We start from the raw sequence: 25306 nt of genomic DNA on the forward strand, positions 1-25306 counted from the left end.
TAGTGGCTGCCGTCGCCCTGGTAAAATGGGCGCGCAGCCCCACCGGAGGCTCCTTTTTAGCCAAAGAATAACAAGCCTTTATGCACATAACAACCCACCGATAGATGGTCTGCAAGTGCACGGCCCGACCTTTCTTGGCGCCAATGTAGCCAACAAAGAGCTGGTCATCCACCCGGAACTGTTGTGTGCGATTTAGGTAGAATGAGAGTACACGTTTTGGGTCCAGATGGTGGAGCCTCTCTTCCTCATTTGAGGGATGAGGAGGCTGAAAGAAGGTGGGCAAAATAATGGTCTGCCCGATGTGAAAGGCAGTGACAACCTTCGGCAGAAAAGATGAAGGAGTCCTTAGAACCACTTTGTCCGGATGGACAGAGAGAAAAGGAGGTTTAGAAGAAAGAGCCTGGAGCTCACTCACTCTTCTGGCAGAGGTGATGGCCACCAGGAAAGCGGTCTTTAAAGTGGGAAGACGAAGAGGACAGTTGTGAAGTGGCTCAAAGGGAGCACACTTCATATATGTCAGAACCAGGCTCAAGTCCCACTGAGGAATTATGAAAGGAAGAGGAGGGGAAAATATGAGTAATGCCTTAAGAATCTATTTACAACAGGGGACTTCAAAAAGGGAAGGCTGATCTGGAAGCCGTAAAAAGGCTGAAATGGCCGAGAGATAGCCCTTGAGAGTGCCCAGAGCAGAGCCCTGCTGGGCCAAAGAAAGAAGGAATAGAAGGACCTCTGAAAGAGGGCCAGAAAGGGGATCCACAGCCTTTGCTGTGCACCATGCCACAAACTTATTCTACCTGCAGGCGTATACCATCTTAGTGGAGGGACGCCTGGCAGCCAAGATTAGGTCACAAACTTCGGAAGGCAGGTCAAAAGACGTCAACTGCCGCCGCTCAATCCCCACACAAGGAGGTGGAGGCTGGACAGGTTCAAGTGGAAGACCGTCCCCTGTTGCTGCGACAGAAGATCCTCCCGAAGAGGCAGTCGGATCGGGGGATCGATAGCCATGCTTACTAGCTCAGGATACTATACTCTTCGAGCCCAGTCCGGAGCCACAAGAATGACTTGGGCCCGGTCGCGCTTGATCTTCAGCACTCTGGGTAGAAGTGGTATAGGCGTATAGTAGACCGCAACTCTACTCGCGACGAAAAGCGTCGCCTAGCGAGTGCCGCCTTGGAAATTCCAACGCGCAGAACTGATGACATTGCACGTTCTCTTCGGTGGCGAATAGATCTAACCAAGACTCTCCCCACTGCTGAAAGAGACCTTGCGCCACGTCCGAGTGCGGACGCCATTTGTGATCCATCATGCACCAGCGGCTGAGTTAGTCTGCCCTGGCGTTCAGAGAACCTGCCAGGTGTTGAACCACCAGGAAAATGCCCTGATGTTCCAGCCATGTCCAGAGACGCAGAGCCTCCTGACAGAGGGTCCACAACCCCATCCTGCCTTGCTTGTTGCAGTACCACATGGCGGGGGTGTTGTCTGAACACCTGCACTACTCTCCCCTTGTGAGGAAAGGAATGCCTTCAGTGTACGTCGGATCGCCCGAAGCGCCAGAAGGTGGATATGGAGCCGGGACTCCACCAGAGACCAGAGTCCACTGATCTCCGCCTCTCCTATGTGGCCACCCCATCCCAGAAGGGACGCGTCCGTCACCTCTGTGTGTTCGGTTGGGGAAGGGAGAGGGATCTGACATGGACCCAATTGTTGTGCAGTGCCCTCCGAGATCTGGACATGATCGGACAGTTTGCCCGGATGCTGTGCCCACTGGAACTTCAGGTCCCACTGGAGAGCCCTCATATGCCATCTGGCATGATGCAGGAGGCCATCAGGCCCAGTAGCCAGAGGGTCATCCTTACCAAAACCCGGGATAAAGACTGAAAGATCGAAATCATAGCCTGAATATCCCAGACTCGCTGCTCGGGAGGATAAACCCGAAACTGCGCCGAATCCAGAACTGCTCCGATGAAGAGGAGCTTCTGAGAGGGAATCAGGTGCGACTTCGGCACGTTGATGGAGAATCCCAGCAAATGCAGGAGGTCGGCCGTAGTCTGGAGGTGGGAGACGACTGCCTGGGGAGAGCCCGCCTTCAACAACCAGTCGTCGAGATAGGGGAAGACTGGGACCCCTGATCTGCGCAGATGAGCTGCGACCTCCGCCATCACTTTCGTGAACACCCGAGGGGCGCTGGTAAGGCCAAAAGGGAGCACAGGGAACTGAAAATGCTCTGTGCCTACTGTGAACCGGAGGTAACGCCGGTGGACCGGCAGGACGGGAATATGAAAGTAAGCGTCCTGCAAGTCCAACGCTACCATCCAATCTGGAGGGTCTAGGGCAGACAAGACCCGAGCAAGTGTTAGCATCTTGAACTTCTCCTTCCGGAGGAAGTGATTGACGTTCGGAAGGTCTAAGATAGGACGCACACCTTTGTCCTTCTTGGGGACCAGAAAGTAGTGGGAATAACTACCACAAACCTACTTCTGGCCCAGGATCGCGCTCGATGGCCCCCTTGGCCAAGAGGGCCGTGACTTCCTGCTGAAGAAGCGCAAGATGGTCCCCCGACATGTGGTGGTATTGAGGTGGCATGGCTGGAGGGGAAGTCTCGAAGGGGAGGGAGTAGCCCCTTCGGACAATTTGCAGCATCCACTTGTCCAAAGTGATGTTGCACCAGTGGGGGAGATGATGGTGAATTCTGCAGCCCACTGGCATCTGATGGGTCTGAAAGGTCGGACTAGGAAGGCTTTGCAGTGGATGCTGCGGGGGTGAAGGTGGACTGTCCCGCCCGCTGGCCCCATCTACCGCCTCGACGGTTCCCACGTCCATGGCCGTGCTGTTGTTGCTGCGCCGGCCTGTGGCCCTGCGAATGTAGTGGGGCACCCCTTCTGTGGCCACAAAAGGAGCGAAAGGCAGAAGGTGGAGAAGCCAGAGTGGGCGACAGGTCCAACCACTTGGCAGTAGCCTGTGAGTCCTTAAAGCGCTCCAACACACTATCTGCCTTATTGCCAAAAAGGTGAATGCCATCAAAGGGCATGTCCATCAGTGTTCTGGACATCCCCTGAGAAGCCAGTTGTTCTCAGCCAGGCATGGCGCTTAAGCGCCACCGTCGTGGAAAATCGCCCTGCACAGCGAGTCGGCGGTGTCAAGCCCACAATGGATGGTGAACTTAGCTGCGTCTCTCCCAGCAGCAATAGCTTGGGCGAGTACTGTCTGGGCCTCCTCCGGACAGCTAGGCAGCACCTGCGCAACCGTGTCCCACACAGAGTGGGAATAACGGCCCAAGAGGCATGCGGTGTTCACCGATCGCAGCCCTAAGCTGGCAGATAAAAACAGCTTCTTGCCAAGCTGCTCCAGCTTCTTGGATTCCCTATCCGGAGGTGCGGAAGGTAACGCGCTCTGGGAAGCAGAGGCTTGGACAACCAAGCTCCCAGGAGTGGGGTGTTGGGAGAGAAAGAGGGGGTCGCCTGGAGCCGGGCGATGGCGTCGGGCCAAGTTCCTGTCCACAGAAGCCCCTGTGTTGGGCCTGGACCAGGTGCCCAACAGAACGTCAGACAGTGCTTCATTAAAGGGCAGCAAGGGCTCCAAAGAGGTTGCCGCCAGCTGGAGCACTTCTGTCAGGTTAGTCCTGACAGCCACTGTAGGGAGTTCTGGTGGAGGGCCTCAGACGCCCTACACAACACCACTGCATAACTGGCTCCCTCCTCCGTGGCCACGGTAGGAGGAGACAGCATGCCAAGGTCAGGTGAGGTGTCAAGACCACTGGCATCCCCCAAATCCTCTGCCCAGTCCAGGTCATAAGCACACTCTTGTGCAAGAGGGTCCTCAGACCCCTTTCAGTCCTCCTCTTCCTCCGAAGTCTGTGGAACAAGCTTAAAATATGGAGGATGGACATAGAGAAAAAATTGCCCCATCAGCGTTGGAATTGGCGCTGAGTGGCGCCGATCTGGCACCGTGTCCGGTTCAGGGTTGAAACTGGGGAAGACACCGTCCCGAAGAACGGGCGACCTCGGAGGTGGTGCCGGTGGGGGTCGATGTCAGTGGAGACATTATCAGGTCAACCGGCGTCCGATCCCAGGGAGTTCTGCGGCACCGGAGCCACCGGCGATACTGGGGCCAGAGCCGCCAGCAAGGGAAGGACAGAACCTCCAGTCGGGCCCGCGGGGCCCTAAGGCGCACCCGCGGGGCCAGACGGCCCAGAGTCAGGTCATGGCAGCAAGAAACTCTTGCACCTGGGCAGGCATCGCCGACGGCTCCGGGAAGGGCGGGTAGGCTGGCGATGACGTTGCAGGCTCTGCTGGAGCTGCGGGGGTGGTACCACCCGCACCCTCAGCCACGTCGGGCAAGGGGAAGTCGAGGAGCGACAACGCTTCTTCGACTTCTTTTTGGAACGTTTTGACTTACCTGACCCAGAGTGCGAAGACTTGGGTCCAGAAGAATGATGGTGACAGCCCTGCGACCGGTCCCTCGACCTCCCACGGGACCAGGACCTTGAGCGGCGCGGAGCTGACTGCCGGACTTCCAGCAACTTTCGGGACCGCTTCCGCAAAGTCTTCGGCACCATGTCCCAGCAGTCGGGGCACGACTTGGAGTCGTGGTCGCGCCCAAGGCAGTAGAGACACAGGCGGTGTGGGTCCGTCACCGACATCATGGGGTGACAGTCCCCACAGTTCTTAAACCCGGGCATCCCTACAACACCAGGAGTCGGTCGATTTGAGAAAAAATGAGACACAAGGCCTCGAGAAACTCAGTCAAAAAATTACTGGGGGTACTTGCTGTTCCCAGATCTGCACTTGCTGGCACGGAAAAAGAAAGAACTGATGTCAGCGCGCCTGGGGTCGTCTAAGTAGCTCCAGAGACGTCATCCCGGCACCAACGACACCAACGACGCAAGTGGAGCCGCAAGACGACACCTACCGAAGCAAAGGGGTGCTGCTGACGAAAACATTCCGGATCCAGTCTGATGCCTGGGGGTAATTCTAAGGTAAGGAATCTATCACTATGTGTTTCTTTCAGATACATGGGGTAGGCTCCCGCCGGAATGCTGCGTCTGCGGCGTTTCTTCTCTCTGCACAGCACCGCCCACGGTCAGGCTCTCCTGCCTGACTTCCGGTCTGGCACGTCCCGATGAGGAGCGTGGTCTACTTCCACGTTTGGGCCTCTAGGCCCCTCCACAACCAGTCAATCTTTGCCTGTTTTCCTGGTCGGCCGTGCGTTTCCTCTTCGGCCCAAAAGTGCGGGGTAGGCTCCTGCCTCTTAATACACGCAATTGAGGGGTGGGCTCCCGCTGACATCAGCATAAATGCGGGGTGGGCTCCTGCTTCCATTAGCAGCGGCAGTGAGAGGTGGGGTGGGCTCCCGCTCTGCTGCGAAAGCACCAACAATGCGGGGTAGGCTCTCGCCGTCCACTGGCATCAAAAACGCAGGGTAGGCTCCCACTTTACCATAAGGAGTGGCAGTGTGGGGTGAGCCCCTGCTCTGCTGCAGAAGTACCCACAATGCGGGGTAGGCTCCTGCTTCGATCCCAACAGCACACAAAGGCGGAGTGTGCTCCCGCTCCTCCTGGAAGCACAGGGGAATCCCCACGCCGGGATTCCCTCCAAACAGGTCGCAGCACAGCGCTGCCAATTAAAACAAAACGCTACCCTCGTCCTGGAGCATAAAAATAAAGGTGCAGCGCTCACGAGGCACTGGGACCCCAAAGGTCAAGGGAAAAAGGTTGGGCCCAGGCAGGCCAGCTGCTCACAGGGCCCTCCAGCAGGGAGGCAGTCCCTCGTTGCGGTTCCTCCTGGGGCCCAGCAGCAGCAAGTCCCCTCCCAAGTCACAAGGAAGCACCATTACATGCGGTCACAAACCCAATATTAATACTACATTCTTTTTTTGTTCTGCACTTGGTTCCAGGATACTTGTTTCCGGTCCAGGGAAGACATGGCTTGGCAGTTCGTGAGCTAAAGAATGATGATGGATTAAACCCAGATCAGTTGACTGGGTGCGAGTGCTTGCAATGTTAAACACTCCGTCCATCATCCCCTTTGGTTTCACTAATGAATAGGCCATCTTGCGCTTGCATACCTATCTTTGTGTGTGACTCTGCTCCCACGTTAGGAGATGCCAAGCTCCAGCGCGGCAACCTTGAGCCCGCGATAACATGTACCCATCAAGCAGGTGGTAGCTCATCTCTCTGTGCCCCCTTTGTTCATGTTCGGCCTGAGCCAGTAACTTTCCACTGTGGGCGTCGCTGGGGGTTCTTGGAGGAATGATTCTGCATTGCAGACTGTTGGGGAGCCAGTCCCCTCAGCAGACATCTTAGGGTGCAGGCCCGATTGGACTCCTCTGCAGAGTATTACTAATAAAACATTGGTTTGTATTCTCTGTCTGCCAGACTCTTCATTTGTTTGGAAGGCGATTAGGTGGTTGTAAGTGACCAGGGTGGCTCCTAAGGGCCACTTCCTTCATAGAAAAGGCTAATAACGTCTACAACACCGACGTAGAAATAACCCAAGCACTCGCTCAATATTTCATGGGCTTCAACGAGGCACGTCCACAAGCCGAAGCTCCCAAGAGGCCTACTTCGCAGTAATCCAGATACGAACTCTCCCACCTGAAGATCACAATGATCTAGATTCTAGAGTAAGACATCTCCCTCTTGGAGATAAAAGAAGCATTCTCACACCTCAAGCTGGGAAAAGTATCCAACCCCAAAGGGATAACAGTTGCATTCTTTAAGAGCAATGCCCGGATCCTTGGTCCCCATCTGCTGCAGCTGTGTAAAGAAGCCAAACAAGAAGAGAAACTGCCACCAGATATGCAGAAAGCCACGATAGTGGTAATACACCAGGCAGGGAAACCAGCTACACATTGTAGCTCCTATCCCCCAAACTCACTACTAAATGTTGAAACTAAAATACTAGCAACAGTATTAGCCAGAGTCATCTACCCTTTGATTCACAAACACCAATCTGGCTTTATGCTAAAGAAGTCGAATAGATTTATGTAGGCTATACAACTGGCTAGATGCTGTCCACTGGCCTTTTTTGCTGTAGGTGGTGGCCAGGTATGGATTGGGCCTTACATTTTCAAGCATAGATAAGACTAGTATACAAAGACCCCGCAGATGCAGTCAGGGTAAGTGGTGCCCTGTCAAAAGAATTCACTATTGGGCAAGGCACCAGGCAAGGCTGCCCCTTGTTCCCTCTAGTCCTGGAACCGCTTGCCTGCTCGATTCGGGTACACCCCGCTATCAGGGGCTTTTGATATCAGGGGCTTTCAAGCCAGGTGTTGGGTGGGGAAGGGATTTCACTTTATGCAGACGGCATCCTCCTTTATGTTACCCACCCAAGAGAGACTATTCCAGTGATACTCCAAGTGTTTTATGATTATGGGGCTCATTCTGGGTACACCACAAACTGGGACAAATCAGTTTCTATCCAACTGGACGACCTGCCCGACTATGCATAATGAGGGAGAGCTTCAGATATATCAGCATCTTTGTCACCTTAGACAGAGAATGTGGCTTGGATCATAATCTCCTTTGAATAGTAGAAGAGTTCCAAACAGATGATGACTGGTGGAGGAAATTGCCATGGATGCAGTTAGGCAGAGCAGCAATGTTTAAGAAGATTACCCTGCCAAAATGTTTATATGTACTACAAAGTAATTGCTATTCTATCCTGGACGACTACTTTATCAAGATAGAATAGCGTTACAAACACTGCAAAGAAATCAATATAATGGAGGTATCGCCCTCCTGGATATCCAAACATTAGTGGGCTGCACATTTGATAGTCATTAATGACTGGGGATATGCACCTGGAGACCATCTCATGTACCTACTGGAGCGTCTACAGTTCCATACTAACTAACTTACACCAACTCTTTGGCGGTCGAGGCACAAGGAAACTACTACTGGCGACACAGGTTACCATTGAAGCCTTGAACAAGACTGGGAGTTGCTTGGGGTGGGCGACGACATACACCCGGGAGACCCCATTGAGGCTAAGGACGTGATTTAAGGAAACAGGAAAGTTTTTTTTTTAGAATCTTTATAAAGTTTCATAAAATACAAACGTGTATTTCAAGAAACATCCTCTATACCTACAACCATCAAGGATTCTCTAATACACAGTGATCCTGAACAGTGCATTTACATTTCAATGTGCGGTAACCCGATAATGTATCCCCGTCGCCCCCGTATGCCAGCACCAGCTAAATATTTTAATTGTTTGCAGCATTCTGAGTCTATATCCTGTCTGTGAGCTAGCAGATGTCTGTTCCAACAAATAAGACCTGTAAGGCTGCCTGTACCCACTCATTCCTAACTGGGAGCATAGCCATAGAGGCTCTATACATCCTAGCAATGAGGTGCTCACCGGTTATGTCCTTAATAAGTAGTGTCAGCGGGGGAAACTCCTGCGGCTCTAGGGGGTAGCGCGGAACCAGGGACCTGTACGCTCTCTGCAATCTGCACAGATTGAACTGATCTAGAAACGTGGCTCCCTGAAATCTTCCATCCTCCTCCCTGGTGAATATGTTCCCGTCAGGGAACACATCCCCATTCGTGCTCAGATTAAATTTAGTCAAGGTTCGTTGCATCGTGACCTCCTTGGCAATGGGTATCCAAATATTTCCTGCAAGCGGGAGGGCTGGAGAATACAGCAACTGCACTCCTGTAGTTTGAGCCAATTGCATCCAGGCCCAACTGGTCGTAGACAGTGTCTGTATGTCCACCGGGTAATTTTTTAAACCAGTCCGAAGATATGCAGGCAATGCTTGAATCGGAGTGAAACCGGTGTCTGGAACAGCTACACTGCGCAACTAGGTAGTATATGCGAAAATTAGGAATTCAACCCCCCCCCCCAATACGGTAGCGTCAGTATGTCCCAGCTAATCCTCGGCTTTTTGACACCCCACACCAACTAGATTAATTTAGAGCGCAATGTGGCAAAGAAAGTCTTGTATAGTGGCATTGGAATATTCTGGAACAGATATAAAAATTGTGGCAAAACCACCATCTTGACCAGTGCTATCCTACCGGCCATGGTCAGTGGGAGTTTAAGCCACCTCCCTATTTTTCCATCTAATTTCTCCACAGCTGGCCCGTAGTTAAGTTGGAGTATTTCGGGCGGGTCCCTATGTATAACTATTCCAAGATATTTAACAGAGTCGTCACACCACTTCAAAGCCAGTTCAGTGTCCCGGTTACAGGGTGCCTCCGTCAATGGGAAAATGTCAGATTTAACCCAATTAATATGCAGTCCCGAAAGACCACTGAAACGGTTAATCTCCTGCAAAAGAGGCTCCAGATTTTCATCCGGACGCCGAACGTACGAAATAATATCATCTGTGTATAATGTGATCAACAATGGGCCTATCTTAAATTGTATGCCCCTGTGGAAATAATTATCCTGAAAATGACGCACCAGGGGGGTCCATCGCAATGACAAACAACAAGGGAGAGAGAGGACACCCCTGGCGCATATCCCTAGACAGCGTGAAGGCCGCAGTCATCATGCCATTCACCTGAATACGAGCCAACGGGTGCGTATATAACAATGAGACCACCGCAATGAACCTGGGCGGCATCCCCAGCCTTATCAAAGTCGAACGGAGAAATGGCCATTCTAAAGAATCAAAGGCCTTTTCGGCATCCAGCAGCACTGCTGCTGTTGGCCATGTGGCTGACATACCGTGGAGCATGGCAAAAAGGGTGTGAAGATTCAGGGCACTGGACCTATGCGGAATGAACCCTGTCTGGGCGGGTGAGATCAGCTAGACAACTATCAGGGCCAGCCTGGTAGCCAGCATTTTCGCCAGATCTAATAATCAAAATTCAATAGATACAGCAGTTTGTAGGAGCCACAGCTATATTTGGGGCATATACATTAACAAATAGTATTGTGTTCCCTAATAGCCATCTTTTTACTAGTAGATACCTACCAGCCCGGTCTGAATATACATATAGCGCTTTAAACGATACCCTCTTGTGGATTAAAATGGCAACCCCTCTAGAATAGTTGCTGTAACTGGCAAAATAGCGATTTGCGCCCCAACCACAGGCAAAATTGGGGGGGGGGGTTATGTGGCGACAAGTGGGTTTCCTGCAAAAATGCAATGTCAACATTGTGACACTGTAGATAATGCAACACTGGTTTTCTTTTCCGAGCATCATTAAGCCCCTGCACATTCCAGGATATAAGCGCTATATTCTCAACAACACCTTTACCATGCATTAACCCTCAATTTAGTGTCTAAGCTGCTATACAGTCTCACTATCAGTACATAAATGCTGAGCATGTGTCTACAAGACTGCAAAGAGATCAAGTCTATAAATCTTACCCATCCCCCCTTTCCCCCTCCCATCCCCTCGATCTTCACTAGGGGAAAACCCCAACTCCTAAACATTAAGTTAGTCATAACACTAATAAAAACGTAACACCCAAACAAGTGTGTGTGCCTAAGCACTGGTAGGTGACAATGCTACGCCTAGTCCCCTATTGCACTCTATCAGTGAAAGAAGGACAGTATGTAAAATCGGCCCACCGCCCTGGACAGCAAGCACCCCAATGTACAACAATGTGATAAAAGCACTGGTAATACTCATCGACCATATTCAGAGCAGTCAGTCTGTCAGCTGTTTGAGAACAAATCGGCACTAGCACCAGAGTCCGGCAGCCCAGGTGAACGATTTGGCGTATGGGACGGCTGACGTCCATTCACATCTCGCAGTCGAATTCCTGCACTGCAGCAGGTGTTTCAAATATTCAGGATCGGCCCTCCACATCTACCCTGAATCTTGCGGGATACAACATGCCATACCTCAGCCCCGCTTTCCTAAATGCAAGTTTGACTGCAGCATATTTTTTACATGCATCCTGCACCATTATCGTGAAGTCTGGGTACAGAGTTATAGTCGATCCTTGCCAGCCCAACATTCCTTTCTCTCGAGCCATGCGAAAGGCAGTGTCCCGGTCCCTAAAATAAAGAAGCCTCGCCATAATGGGGCATGGAGGACAGCCAGGATTAAGCTGTGGGCCAGAGGTGCGATGTGCTCTTTCAACCACAAATGTAGTCGTGAAGGACTATCGGCCAGCAATCACTCCACGAAGCCATCCAACTGACTTGTATTATTTGACTCCGGCACTCTCAATGCGAACGTTATTATGCCTTCCTCGGGCCTCCAAGTCCTCATTCTTGATAGCTATCATTTTAAGCACCTTTTCTATTCTCCCGATCATTTTAGTGGTCCGCGCCTGCGCAGTCCTCCAGGTCCGATATCCTGCCCTCTGCCCTTTCCAGTCTGCCTTAGAGTTGACCCAGCCAGGCTCCCATTTTATCAAGCCGTTTGTCCAAGGAATCGAAATACGTATCCAGCGCCTTGAATCCGGCTCGCAATTCAAACATTAGCGCTTTGTTACTCTGGGGCGCCATCTGTGGGGGACCTGCAGCATCGCCACCTTCCGCCATTGATGTGCTTGTGGCGTCCATACCACCTCTTGGCTTTTCAAAAGGTAGGTTTTCTTTGTTTGGGGTCTCCCTTGCCCATAACCCCCCCTTGTCTGGTGTATCCGTGCAGTCAACGCACACTCCCTACCCTCTTGTAGTAGCCCCATCAGCGCGCTGGTGTGTCCAAAGCCCTCCAGGAGCAATCCAGTAGCTAGCCAAGCCTTCCTCAGTCGGACAACTCACCCCCTCCTCATGTGACACCAGACCCAGTCGCATATATCACCAATTTGTGCAATATGGGCTCATAAGGTGGCCAATTCCCACTTTCTAGCAGGGCTATGCTGTTGAGCATCACAGCCCACTACTGCACCTCGAGCCCAGGCCCTCTCCTGCCATGTCCAGCACATCGGGAAGCGTTCTACATGCAAGTTTGATCATTACTGGCTTCCATAGGTCTGTCCCACTGTGCGAGCTGTACACTATGCTGGGGAGGTATTCCGCTAAGTCTCATATGCTCCACACGTTGCAATGTGGCATCAGCTTCTAAGCGGCAGGTCCGTGACCGCACAGCTGCAAGCCAGCCTCCTGTCTCTCTTTTGCGCTGACCGAGGTTCTCTCTGGGCCTCCACGGGGGCTAAATGGACCCCATTCACTTACTTGGTTGAGGGGAGGGCCGTCTCAGTCACTGCAGTGCAATCGCCAGCCGGCGCTGCAAGGTACGTACCACAGCTTCAGTGCGCAGCCATTCCAGTTTCAGCCCTTCGAGAGCTTTGAGTAAAAGTCAGCACGAGCCCACATCCCTGCACAGTTTGCCAGCCACAGGGAACGAGAGTCCACGGCTCCCCATTGGCCACACCTCTCCTAGACCAACAGTCGCAGACGCCCGCAGTTCCGGTGCCGATCTTCCGATCCCGGTCAGAGCAGGCTCATTGTGAAACCCAGCTCCCTGGCATCCTCCGATGCACTTAATCCCACCGCCAGGCGGCCGATGTTGGTCGGGGATTTCAGTGGAGCTTCACAGCTACGCCATGTTGGCCCCCAGGAAACAGGAAAGTTGTAAGGCTTTAGGAGTTAGAATCTTATTGGAATTTCCAGATTGGGAAATCTTTTAGAAAATGGCGGGCTAATTCACTTCGACTCACTCCAGCGAGACCATCAACTTAGTGCTAAGCAATATTATAAATACATACAATCGAGACATGCATAGTGAGCCGAGAGAATAAACATAACCGATATGGCAGACTGTGCCCCCTTAGAAGGGAGATTGCTTCAGGGGGAAATACTGGAGAAGGCGGTCTTTTGCACATACAATACTATAAATAATAACATGCCTGATAATCTGAGGAAATTAAAGGAGAATTTGGAAAGTGAATTCGGAGAACTAGACAGCAAAGACTGGGAGGCAGCGCTGATGCACCCACGAGAGGTGGCGATCAAATCTAGGATAAGAGTTCCATAATTCAAGATTCCTCAGAGAATCTATTATGATCAGGTCCGATTACATAGATTTGGAAGGGCAGAGACACCACACTGCCTGAGGTGTGGGGAGCAATCAGGTACCCTTCTCAACACAGTCTGGGACCGCCCCAATATCGCCCATACTGGAGTGGAATACCAGACGTGCTGGGCAGAATCTTTAGCAAACCATTACAGGAAGATCCCAAATACATGCTTCTTGGCATTCCGATATCCTGAGAGCCCAACTCCTTTTTTGCAATCTTAGTCTGGCAGAGGCACAGAGAGATATAGCCAAATGTTGAGGAAGCCTGAGCTGCCCACCATGGAGGAATGCAGGAGGGGGATGGATCTCTACATAGCTGCAGAAAAAGTCAGGTATATAGCTCCAGGCTGTCCAAAGAAATATGCTAAGATTGGGGACTCTGGTGCAAATATCACAAAGTAGATAGGATTAAACAAAATGTGTTCCCTCAAGAAGGATTCCTATGTTTAACACTAACTCTGTGTACAACTGTATGTAATGTGCTACACAATAGACTGCCCAATGTGAGAACTGGCTGCACTGTACTGTCATTTGCCTTTAACCCCTTCTGTGCCCGCCCCTTTCCCCGCCCTGTGCCGGCCGTTGAATTAGCGGGCGGGGTCTATGACGAGCTGGACTCGTCATGGGCACAGCGCCACCGCGGCCCATGACGAGTCCAGCTCGTCATGGGCACTGAAGGGGTTAATGCCAACAATCAACTCGATAAGAGGTTGTTCTTGTTTGAAAAGTAAAATAAAAATATTTCAAACATTTTTCAAGGTATTTATTGTTTACTTAAGCCGATATCTTATTCCTATACCAAACTATGACTACACATTAACCTTTGCTTCTTTCCTTGAATATTTTGGGATTTTTGATCATATTCAGCCAACTTCAATGCTGCACAAGACCTTTTGGCAGTAGGGCCTGGCCTCCAGTCAGGCCCTGCTGCCAACCCCACTCCAGACGGCCAAAATCCTCACTGCACATTGCCTTTGGCTGTGGGCAACAGGGGTTTGGCCTCACTGCTCTATTTTATTTTCATTTTCAGTACCACAGGACTCCCATGTGACCAACCTGCCAAATATACTTAACTTTTTAACCCCTTCAAGCCCAACTCAAGCCCCTCTTTAGACGCAGAATTCACTAAAATAACTGAACTGATTTACACCAAATAATGAAAACCACAATTTCCTAGAAAAAGAGAGCAAAGTTTCCTATGGGTATTAACATGGGAAATCAATGACCCCTGCCTTTAGTTGGCCCGCTTGACCAATTACCTACCCCTAAACTTTCCAGGAAGGAGAGGAAGTTGATGAGGTATTTTTGGAAAGTTCCGTGCACATTTGGCAAACGGACAACGCTATTGGTAAAACGTGCTTTTCCTATGGAAATTCGGACCAAACTATAACATACATATATATACACACTTTTATGTACATATATCGGTTGTTACAATGAATAATGCTTTCTAAATACCACGTTGTAAAAGACCATGCTTTGTAAAAAATAAAAAAATAAACCCTAGTAAAGGCATGCGTTGTTGTAAACGAAATGCACCGATACTATTGATCTTCATCTGTAGCTAGGTGCTTAATGAAAAAAATCCAGGTAACCAGTTGCTAAGTCTATAATGTCTGATCACCTGTCTGTACACAGTCAGCTAGAAACAATTGTTGACAAGGAACTCATTTTAAAGATGGGTTCGTCCTTTCCAATTATGATTTTTTGCAATGACTCATGAGCCTAAAGGAAGAGTAATATCATCTAGAGGTTTCAATTAATAGCAGACATAGTTTTTACCCAATGCTGGTTAATGAAGCAGTCAAGAAGATATATTAGTTAATACTAGCTTCAGCTGTACACAAGCAGGCCAGATCACGATTTCAACCAACTAGCCATTACGGTATCTATGACGGCATCACTAACTGGGACAATAGGCTGATATTGCTGGCCGAGGCTGCAGAATATCTGTCAAACCACTCTTTTTAGTCTCAATGGAGGGCAGCTGTAATGCTAGCACCTCCAACACCCTCTGAACCACTCTGCAAATTAGGTACTTTCTTCTGCTTGAGGCCCATGTGGAGACCCAAGCTTTGTGTCAGGAGGTATCAAGGCCACTGACATTCTGTATACAAGGGTATAAGCCATCATTAGTGTAATGGAGGGAAGCACACCCTCACCTTCATCATCAAAATCCTTGGCTGTTTCCTGCTCTGACACAGGATCATAATTAGAAGTAAAAAAGGTAATGGAGCCTCTGAGGGTAGTTACAACACGGGTTGGAATCAGGCTGCATGAAATCTGGTTGTGCTTTTGTAATTTCATAGCACCATCTGTTGAGCTCAGGCAGAAGTCTGTTCAGGATCCGACATGGGTGTCTTCACCAGATCATCTGGAGGTCCCCGGGTGGTGTGAACTGGCACGGATCCCTGGGATGCGGGGAAATCTGTAACTGAGTTGGCACAGGACCAACACTAATGGGACAGACAGCACTGAGAAGGGGCCTGCTGGCGGAAACCAGGCTGGATGCCCCAGCAGTTCAGTGTGGCCTGAAGGTGGACTAGATAGACCTGGAAGCAGACTGAAGAGTCGCAGCCTGACCTCGATCTCCCATGGGGTCAACAGTCTGCTAGGATTAAGATTAAGGATGAGTCGGAACCAAATAAGAAATGGGTTCTGTGACCGGTGACTTAGATGAATGCTTCTAACATCTTTATGCCTTCACCTCTTTTCATTAGGGGCAGAGTTGTGGAAAGGGATAGAGTCCAGCTCCGCTTTTAATGCTTTTATTTGGGCTTTGACTTACCAAAGGACTTCTAGTATGAGCAATAATAGTCCCTTGGGCAGGACACAGTCCAAGGACCGTAACTCGGTACAGGATCTACATGAAAGCTATATCTTCTTGTGTTCTCCAAACTACAACTTAGCCCCAATCTCTAATCTCTTCAGGTCCACGACTTCAAGTCGCATCTCGAGACAAGCCCAGGCAGCTCCTCAGCCAACATCTGCTTGCCGCAGTCGCAGCACAACATGAATACTGCTGTATTCGGTGTGGACTTTGCTTCCTAGTACACTGTGACAATCTTTGGGAAGTCCGTGGAAAACAAGCAATTCAAGAGCAGTGCTCTGGACCCACGGACGAAGGGTTGGAAATAAAGTAACTAACATCATTGTGCCGGGGTGGTGCTTATATGTGGCTCAGCTCTGCCAGTTCAGGAGCAGAGTGGCGTTAGTGTGGAGTGCACAATGCTACCTATTGTGCACAGAAGCACTGCCACAAAATAATCTTTGAATCCAGTCTGGTGCTGGGGTGATATTGTAAGGTGAGGAATCTGTGGCAAGAAGTACCCATCAGAAAATCCAACTATTAACATTTGTCAGAAAAGGTGGAACAGACAGAGCCAGGGAACATTTACACATCAGCTGGTAAAAGAAACAGCCAGAGCAAGGCATGATGGATATGGAGCGGATAGCTACCATAAAAGGTGTAGTGTCAAATTTCAGCCCCAAACTGTTTCCAATTTTAGCATTCTTTTTTCTTTCAAAAAGGTATCAGGAAACTGAAAGTTAACCCTAGCCAACTAGATATGCACTATTGTAATTTCAAACTTGAACAATGTTCTTTGTTGATAAAAACAAAAGAAATTTGGAAAAGACAGCAGATGGGTTTAAACGTTTTAACCCCCCCCCCTCCCCTCCCCTCCCCCCCATATAAAAGATGCATTGTTCACTGCTTTTGTTTCACAAACACACCGGCAGTACAATATAAAGTGTCTAATCATTACTAAGATTCCCACACAGGAGAACCATTAAGCTAACAGACAGGAACACATTGAGACCAACAGCAATTCTTTGAGGAACATCTAACAAAAGGTAGTCAGTCAATGATGAAACTTAAGTTTAATGACTATATGCTGCCAAGGGTCAGCCCACATAATCATCAGAGCCACTTAATTCCAAACAATACTTCTGTGCTAGTTAAAGGGATACCCTATTGTACTGAAACAAGCTGCTTCAATTCTGCAGAGAAACATATTGGTAAATGCATCCATGTCAATAGTTTGGGAACAAAAATGTATTACAATGAAAGGGTCATGTCTGAAAAACCTTTGGGTATATTCTTTCATGGTTCTACTTTCTTGCAGCCATGGAATTCAAATATAATCTATATATAAAATAAGAGGAGCCCCCTTCTATGTTCTGAAAGTTCCACAAAGCCTTGTTTTGTTGTGCTGCGTATTGGTGGTATTGGACTTCCAAGCAGTTTCTTATACAGGTTTCAATCTTCTATACAGCTGCCTAATGGTGCAAGATAATTCAAAACACATACAGGAGAGACATTACAGAAATAGTTTATTTTTAAAATTTTACGATGCACTTGTGTTCCCCGCTGCAGTCAAACTGGCAGCTAAGGCTGTGGACACTTGAATCTTGTAATGCTGTCAAATTGTAGGTCCTTTCCTCATAATTCAAGATTACCCAGTGTACAAATTTTGTGGTGAAAACACTACAAAATCTGAAGTTTTCACACATTAAGTCTGTCAAAAAATTGACTGAAATGAAGAAATAATTCCTAGAGATGAATTTGGGGCCAGTTAAAATAAGTCCACATATCACTTTCCCGTCGTCTGGGGTGCCAAGTGTGTCTGGCCTGTGACTGATATCCAAACAAACACTTTGTCTGAAAGGCATCAATCGAGAGCATCCTTCCTCCTCAAGACAAAAATCACAAAAAACAAAGCAAAAGATGCAAAAAACTTGAAAAACTGAAAGGACAAGTTAAATAAATTTCAGTACACAGAGAACTTGCTAATCAGGCTAAAAAAGTGCCATAATAAAGCCTTTAAAATAATCGCGCCCCATATCCAAATGTCTGTTTAATAGCTTCAAAGTAGTGCCGCCTCCAGCCTTCCTTGGTCATGGCATCCTCGCTGGAAGGGACTCCCACCCCTTCCAATTTCAGTTCAGTCTCTCCACCTTTGTCGTGAAACATCAAGGTAATCACAGCATAATGCCCTACAAAAATAAATAAATAATGCAGTTATTGACCACGCAGAAACTTCGATTACTAGAAAGCACTTAATTTGGAACAAAGCATAGTAAAAGGTTTTCGTAACATTCCAGGCATTGCAATAAATCGCTTGCAACAACTATAGAAAATACACTTTTCTGCAAGCTTGCATTTGACTTTAGGGTTATTAACTTGAATTGCTCACACTCTTGCATTCTGAGCTCTGCTTACCAGCCATCACAGTGTGCATCAATTCTGATAAAACATGGCAATTGTTAAGAAAACACTAAATGGCTTATTTGACTTGTAATAAAATCCATAGCAAAGTGCGCAAAAACAGTGCATGTAGTTTTAAGATGTCAATTTCCCATTCAGAGCACAGCAAGACCCCATACGTTGGAATAAAAAAAAAAAAACATGAAAAGTCTTACAAATAGCCATGCCACAAAATGTATTTTGCCTTAATGTGGAATTGGTACTTCAACTGTTTGGACAGTAAATAAACCTGCTATTAAATATGTCGGCTGTAAGTAAGCCTTGAAACAGCAAGGGTCAGCCAATTAATTTAAATTGTGCCCACAATCATATTTTTGAAGGAAATATGAATATAAAAGCCCAATTAGCAGATAGGCTGTGACAACATATGTATGAGTAAGTGTGTGTATTGCTTAGAAGTCCACTTTTTGTTTTTAACTAAAGCTAGCAAACGTACCCGGCGTTGTACTGTTTACTGATATCTACCTCTTTAGCACACTTAAATTAGCACAATTGTGTTTAGGAGGTTTACAACTTGCTGCCTTACCAAGGTGCCATTTTTGTAATTATAGCATTTTCTTTTTAACTATAAAGGTTTGGACATTTTTTCACTTTTGATTTGTACCTAATATTTGGTACGGTTGTTCAAAATTCACATGATTTACCCACGAGGGAAACAAGTAAGCTGTCCTAAGCTATCACAAGTCAAGTCCACGAGTCCTGAAAGAAATCTGGCTTTACTTTTAGATGTTTGTTATCATTCTTAATGTGATCTGAGATTGAGTTCCTCAAACATGAACAATCGGTCTCCCTTAGTTATCATTCTGGCTTCCTACACAGAATAATGAGTATACAAATAAAGGCAGGAGGTACACCGCAGACTGTGATGGAGTTGTACGCTTTAGCAAATACAGGTAAGAATACAAAAACGTGATAGATGGAATGGTTGAATTAATCGTAGTCACTGGTATTTACTCCGGGGCTGCATCCCAATCCATCGTTAATCTGCACACCATATCACCTCAGTTGGGACCCAGCTAAATGCAAATCAGTCTTGACCCTGCTCCAATTGAACAGTCCAGCACGAACTGCCAAGTCAGGTCCTCCATAGAACTGGAACACACGCAACTAGGTCCTGGTTTCACCATAGTTATGGGCTCATCAGCTGGTTACAGCTTCGTTCCAGTGATAGTGTGCACAGGACCCACGCCTGGGAAAGCCTGCCCCACTTAGGGCAACACACTAAAGTATACAAAAAAGTGAAGTGATGGATAGAATGCTTGAAATAATCTCAGCCACTGGCAATTACTCTGGGCCACATCCCAAACCTTTGTTAATATGCGCAGTGTCACTGGAACCAAGCTGTACCCGGCTGATGATCCCATAACTAGGGTGAAACTGGTCCTGGGTTGCTTGTGCGCCAGTTCAAGGAGGCCCTGGCTTGGCGGTTTGGGCTTGACTGTTCCCATTGGAGCAGGGTCAAGACTGATTTGTAATTGGCTGGTTCCAAACCGAGGTGGCATGGTGAGCAAAATAACGATGGGTTGGAGTGCTACCCGAGCTATTGCCAGTGGTTAGACTGACTGCTAGCAGCCTCCCATCATCTTTTGTGTGTTTAGCGAATACAGATGCACTGATTTCACATGGAAATATATACTGTGAGATCGAACATGTAAAGGATGATTGAAGAAAAAAAAAAAAGAACAAGCATTGGCATAGCCAATAGGTCTCGCTTTTGGAACCTTATAAGTATTTAGTTATGCAGCACAATATCATTGGTAAAACAGCATCAACTGTTGCATGGCTAAACACTTATAAGGCCCCAAAGGCGAGACCTATTGGCTATGCCAATTCCATCGAAAACTCACTTAAGAGCATCGGTGCAAGGGAACACTAAGGCTTTGCCGGTTAGAAAAGTCCATGCTTGTAACCAGGGAGTTTCGGGGCTGGTGTATTTTCACAAGCAAGGGGGTTGCCCAGCATTAATCAAAAGCAAAGACTTGGAGGAACAGTAAAAAGCAGACCATCCCAATCAGCTACCCACAAAACATGGAATCCACCCAGTTAAAACCCAGCTGTAAGAAAAGTAATAGTTAGTTAACTGGCATAATGCTTCTTTGAAACGAATCGTACAACCTAAAAATTACACGGAGTCGCAAGGGAGGGAATAACACTCCACACGTCATTCCTGAACAAGGCCCACAGGCTTCGCCAGGCTTAACTTCCTTACAAACATTATAATGCCAATAAACCGGAAACAATTGGCGCCCGGCAAAGCATTTTTTTCCATAACCAGTTTGCCTTTCGCACAATTAAATCACGACCCAATCAAACAAGCACACATCGGCTCCAAACATCAACACAGAATTTTGCGATGGAATTTTACAATGGCTGCAGTTCCAATTGTAGTGTTATCCCTGGAAAGCGCTCACTCATTTCTTCCCAGACAATGCACAGACACCATACCTATCCCCCCCCCCCCCCGACTTGTAGCAAGCCATTAAAGGTGCCTCAAACTGATAAAACACTGAAGGGCGGGGAGATAATAAAAAAAAGAAAATAAACAGCGCACCACTAAAACGAAAAAGATTTACCTGCTAAACTACTTACAAAATGTCATATTATGGCCAAACGAATTTAGGATGCTATCTTGGCAAGAGAAGTTTCTCTGAGCGTTGGGTGCTGGAGGTTTATATTTGGCCGCTGAGCGAGACGTTCTGCTGGCCTTACCTGTCTCAGCTGCCACGATTCTACTTTTAAATACCTGGCTTTCAAAGCTCGCGTTTATTATTTTCACTGCAATATCGGATGATTGATGGAAATGTTGACAGGACAATCTGCTGCTCCAAGACATCAAGCCACGGACTCCAGCATGTTCCTTCTGTTCGAAGGGCTGCACCGGTAGCCTGGGTTGAAAGGAGTGACAGTTCCTATGCTCACCAGCAGTCACTCGTCAGAATGATGCAGCCAGGCAAGAAAGCCAATGGAAAACTTCCTTTCCAAGGGACAAACAGCCTCAATGGACCAACAAGGTAATTCTGGTCTAAAGCCCTCGAACCACAGATCTACCCCCCTCCCACACCATCTTTAACACTCACCTTATCCAGGACAAACCCAAGCATATGGCCATTAACATCTCCAAATAACTAGGAGCACCTTTGCCAATCTTACCAGCACGAAATGCAAAAAGGAGGCTTGCAGGAAAGCAGAAGGGGGTTGAAAGAGGACCCTCACTCCCCATTTTCAAGGAAATCCAAATGATCGGTTTCCAACCTACAGAGTCCCAGATGAACAAGGAAATAGATGGGCAGAAGTCACCATTCAACACTTGCGAAAGGATAAAAAGCTGGTATGCACATGGAGCATAAGTCCCACAGCCTTGAGTCGTTCTAAACCACAGTCAGAAGCAGAAGAGTCTTGGCAACTTACAAAGGCTTAAAGAGGAAGGGTGGCTACAATTTGAGCTAAAGAACGTATCGAAGAGCCAGACACTAAGCTATGACCCAATATAAGGCCAAGAAAAACTACTGGAGTGTTAAAAGGAATATGATGAGGAAAAATTAAACTAGAAAACAGTGGGTCTCTAAAATAAACAAGCATTGGCCGCGCGGCTGTAAAAGTAATGGCCGCGCGGCTGTAAAAGTAATGGCCGCGCGGCTGTAAAAGTAATGGCCGCGCGGCCGTGAAAGTGATCGCGATCACAGCGAAAGTGATCGCAAGGACGCGATCTGTGGTAAGCATGCGAGCGGTGCGCGCGCAGCAGTGATCGCGCTAGAAGGGAAGCAGATGGCGGCTGCGCGCATGTACGCTTGCGTGAACGCAAGAGTTAGGCCAGCGAGGTCTGGTAGCACTTTGAAAACCCGTATACTAAATGTCTCGCAGCGCATGCGCTGGCTCAGGCAAGACCTAAAAAAAGGGCATACATTCGGCAAGAAAAGGAAGCGCGAAAAGCAGCTGTTGAAGAAAGCAAGTTATGTGCCTCAGTCCCTCTCTATACCCACACATCCCTAATTCGGTGAGGCCAAGAGTTGCCTGCTTGACTTCTTGCATACCTGGGAGACTAGTGCTCTTGAAGGACTCTATACCAAGGGAGAGGAGTTCAAGCAGCAGCCATTTAGTTTCAAGACACCTTAAGTGTGTAAGAAAGCAAAGGGTACTTCAAAAAGAGGAAGCTGGCAGGCACACAGTAAGCCTGAGAGCAGGAAGGGTGAACTTGTCTTTAGGAACAAATCATGCTGCCCCTGTAGGTACTGCAGCCCTACCCTCCACTGCTTTGTAAACCTGGTCTATATGCGGTCACCAAGGGGCAGTCCAAAATCCCATAGCGACCCTTTTAATTATGCTGAATAATGTTAAAATAACCACACCGTTATGAAGGAATCCATAAGATCTTCCAAATAAAATATGGAAACCTAATCACAAGCACAACTCGCTCGTGGTCATTGTGAGTTAGTATGGAACTGAAATGTTACCCCACTCATGGGAAACATGGAATGCACCGAACATTCTATTTGTCCATAAAGCTACATAAGAATAACATATCCTCTTGCCATCCATATCTACAAGGTAAAAATAAAGACGTGAGCAAAAATGTAATACAAGGCAAACACATAGAAAACTTGGAAAAATGTCACCTTAAAATATGAACATATAAATGACCTACATTTTATATAATCCTGTAAGTACCTCGGTGGTCTGTGCTTCCTACCTTCATCTCACCTAGTTCCTTACGAGAAGCATGCACAATCCCGACAGGCGAGTCCCCACCTCCAACCTCAGAACTCACTCCAAGCCAACGTGACCAACATAAATCATGATCACCCATTAATTAACATTAAAACACTGCAACTCATTTCTCCCTACTCCACACTCATCCTCCACTCTGGTAAAAGGCTATCCTCCTCTGGTTCAATCCCTCAACTTTCACTAAAATCATAAAGAGATGGCACACGAATCCGACCAGATGGAACCTTCAACCAAACGCCAACCTTCAATTTACCATCCAGATTCACATTTTCCTTAATTTTACCACTACTTTCATTCAATGCAAGAATACTCTTAGAGCCTGGTTTTATGCCTCTCAACACAAATGGGCGACACTATTCACAGTAGAGCAATAAGTCCATACCACTTCTGCCACAAGCCTCATCGTCACTATATTTGATGAAGAAACCCATGAGATCTTTCAGATGGATTATAAGAACTTTCTCAGAAGTGCAAGCAGAGTTTGGTCATCTTAGGCAAGCCAGAAACCAACTGCCTGGAACTGCCCACACTCATGGGAAAGCATGGAAGGCAGAGTATATTCTTATCATCCATAAAGCTACAGAAGTATAACAAACACACCCCTAAATTGCAAAAGTGCCAAAGATCAGAGTTGACAGCAGTCTTAAACTGGGTTTAGCTCCAGGTTCCAGTAGAAGTACAGGATCCATGTTAATAAACACTAGGCATTAGATAATGAGACTAGGGTAAAAGTTTCAAGATTAGACTGGATGAACCTACTCCTGGATCTTAGCAACTTTGGGGTATGACCATGCTTTTGCTAGGTGTGGTCTATAAAGTTATTGTTACCCTCTAACACGGCTAAGCACACCACAAAAGGAATATGCTACTTACCAGTATGCATCTGTTCTTGGCATGTAGAGCTGCAGATCTACACACTTTTGCATAGATCGCCATCTGGTGTTGGGCCAGAATGTTTGCAGTTTGTTTTTCATCTTGGAAAGTCTTTGGAAGTCACGAGATCGGTGACTCCTCCCTTGGTTCGTATTGCGCATGGGCTTCGGCTCCAGCCTCAGATTGTTTTTCGCCAACAGGGAAAGATGGAGCGTATAACAGTGAAGAAACCCATGTGTGTTGTATCTAACTAAGATAGACTGGAACAGATACAGGTAGCCGGGGAGGCGGGTGGGCGTGTGTAGATCTGCAGCTCTACATGCCAAGAACAGATGCATACTGGTAAGTAGCATATTCCGTTCGAGGCATATGAGCTGCAGATTACACACTTTTGCATAGACTATATAGCAGTTCCCAACCCTAGCGGCGACCACCGGTATCTGTTGCAGTGGTTTGAAAAAGTGTTTTTAGTACAGCCTGGCCCACACTAGCTTGTTGCTTGGTTTGCACATCTACACAGTAATGTTTAGTGAAAGTGTACGGTGTTGACCATGTAGCTGCTTTGCAGATATCATCTAATGGGATGTTCCCTAGAAAAGCCATAGAAGCCCCTATCTTTCGTTTAGAGTGGACTTTAGGAGGAACAGATAGCGTGCGTTTTGCTTTGTGGTAGAAAATTTGTATGCATTTTACAATCCACCTAGCTATCCCCGATTTAGAGATGGGGTTGCCTTTATGTGGTGGAGAGAAAGAGACAAAAAGAGTTGTTTTGTCTTTCTGAAAGGTTGTGTTCTCTGGATATAGTAAAGTAAGGCCCTTTTAACATCCAGTGTGTGTAGAGCCCTTTCTGCAACAGTTTGAGGTTGCGAGAAAAAAACCGGTACTTCTACCGATTGGTTTAGATGAAAGGGGGAAATGACTTTGGGTAGGAATTTTGTTTGGGTGCATTTGGAGAAAAGGTTCTTGTATAGTAAGTGCTTGTATCTCACTGACCCTTCTAAGGGAAGTGATGGCTACAAGGAAAGCTGTTTTCCATGTGAGAAATTGCAGTTCACATTTATGCAAAGGTTCGAAAGGCGGTCCCATTAGCCTTGTGAGAACTATATTTAAGTTCCACACAGGTGAGGGTGGTACTCTGGAGGGAATTATTCGTTTGAGGCCTTCCATGAAGGCTTTAATGGCAGGCACTCTGAAAAGTGATAGGTGCTGTCTGTTTTGTAGGTAAGCGGCAATTGCTGCGAGGTGTAGCCGAATGGATGTATATGCTAGGTTACATCTTTGTAGATGTAGTAAGTAGCATAGGATGTGCTGTATGGATGCGTCTAGAGGGTTGATTGTGTTGTTATGGCAATAAACAACAAATCTTTTCCACTTGGCAGCGTAGCAGGCTCTAGTGGTAGGGCGTCTAGCCTCTCTGATAACGTTCATGCAGTCGGGGGGAAGGTTAAGGTATCCGAATTCTAGGATCTCAGGAGCCAGATCGCAAGGTTGAGCTGAGCTGGGTC

At 47.7% G+C, this 25306-nt stretch overlaps 1 protein-coding gene across 2 annotated transcripts in view; it reads right to left on the bottom strand.

Annotated features, from left to right (window-relative positions):
• Positions 1-17252: 17252 nt before the first annotated feature.
• AHSA1 (activator of HSP90 ATPase activity 1) overlaps positions 17253-25306 on the bottom strand; it is a 128037-nt gene continuing 119983 nt past the window's right edge. For both annotated transcript variants that reach the window (XM_085626642.1, XM_085626641.1), the window contains one exon: positions 17253-17932. In XM_085626642.1, coding sequence (XP_085482768.1) covers positions 17760-17932 — 173 coding nt within the window. In that variant the 3' untranslated portion in view covers positions 17253-17759. The remainder of the gene's footprint in view (positions 17933-25306) is intronic.

The sequence above is a fragment of the Triturus cristatus genome, chromosome 9, assembly GCF_964204655.1.
Source record: "Triturus cristatus chromosome 9, aTriCri1.1, whole genome shotgun sequence".
NCBI lineage: Eukaryota > Metazoa > Chordata > Amphibia > Caudata > Salamandridae > Triturus > Triturus cristatus.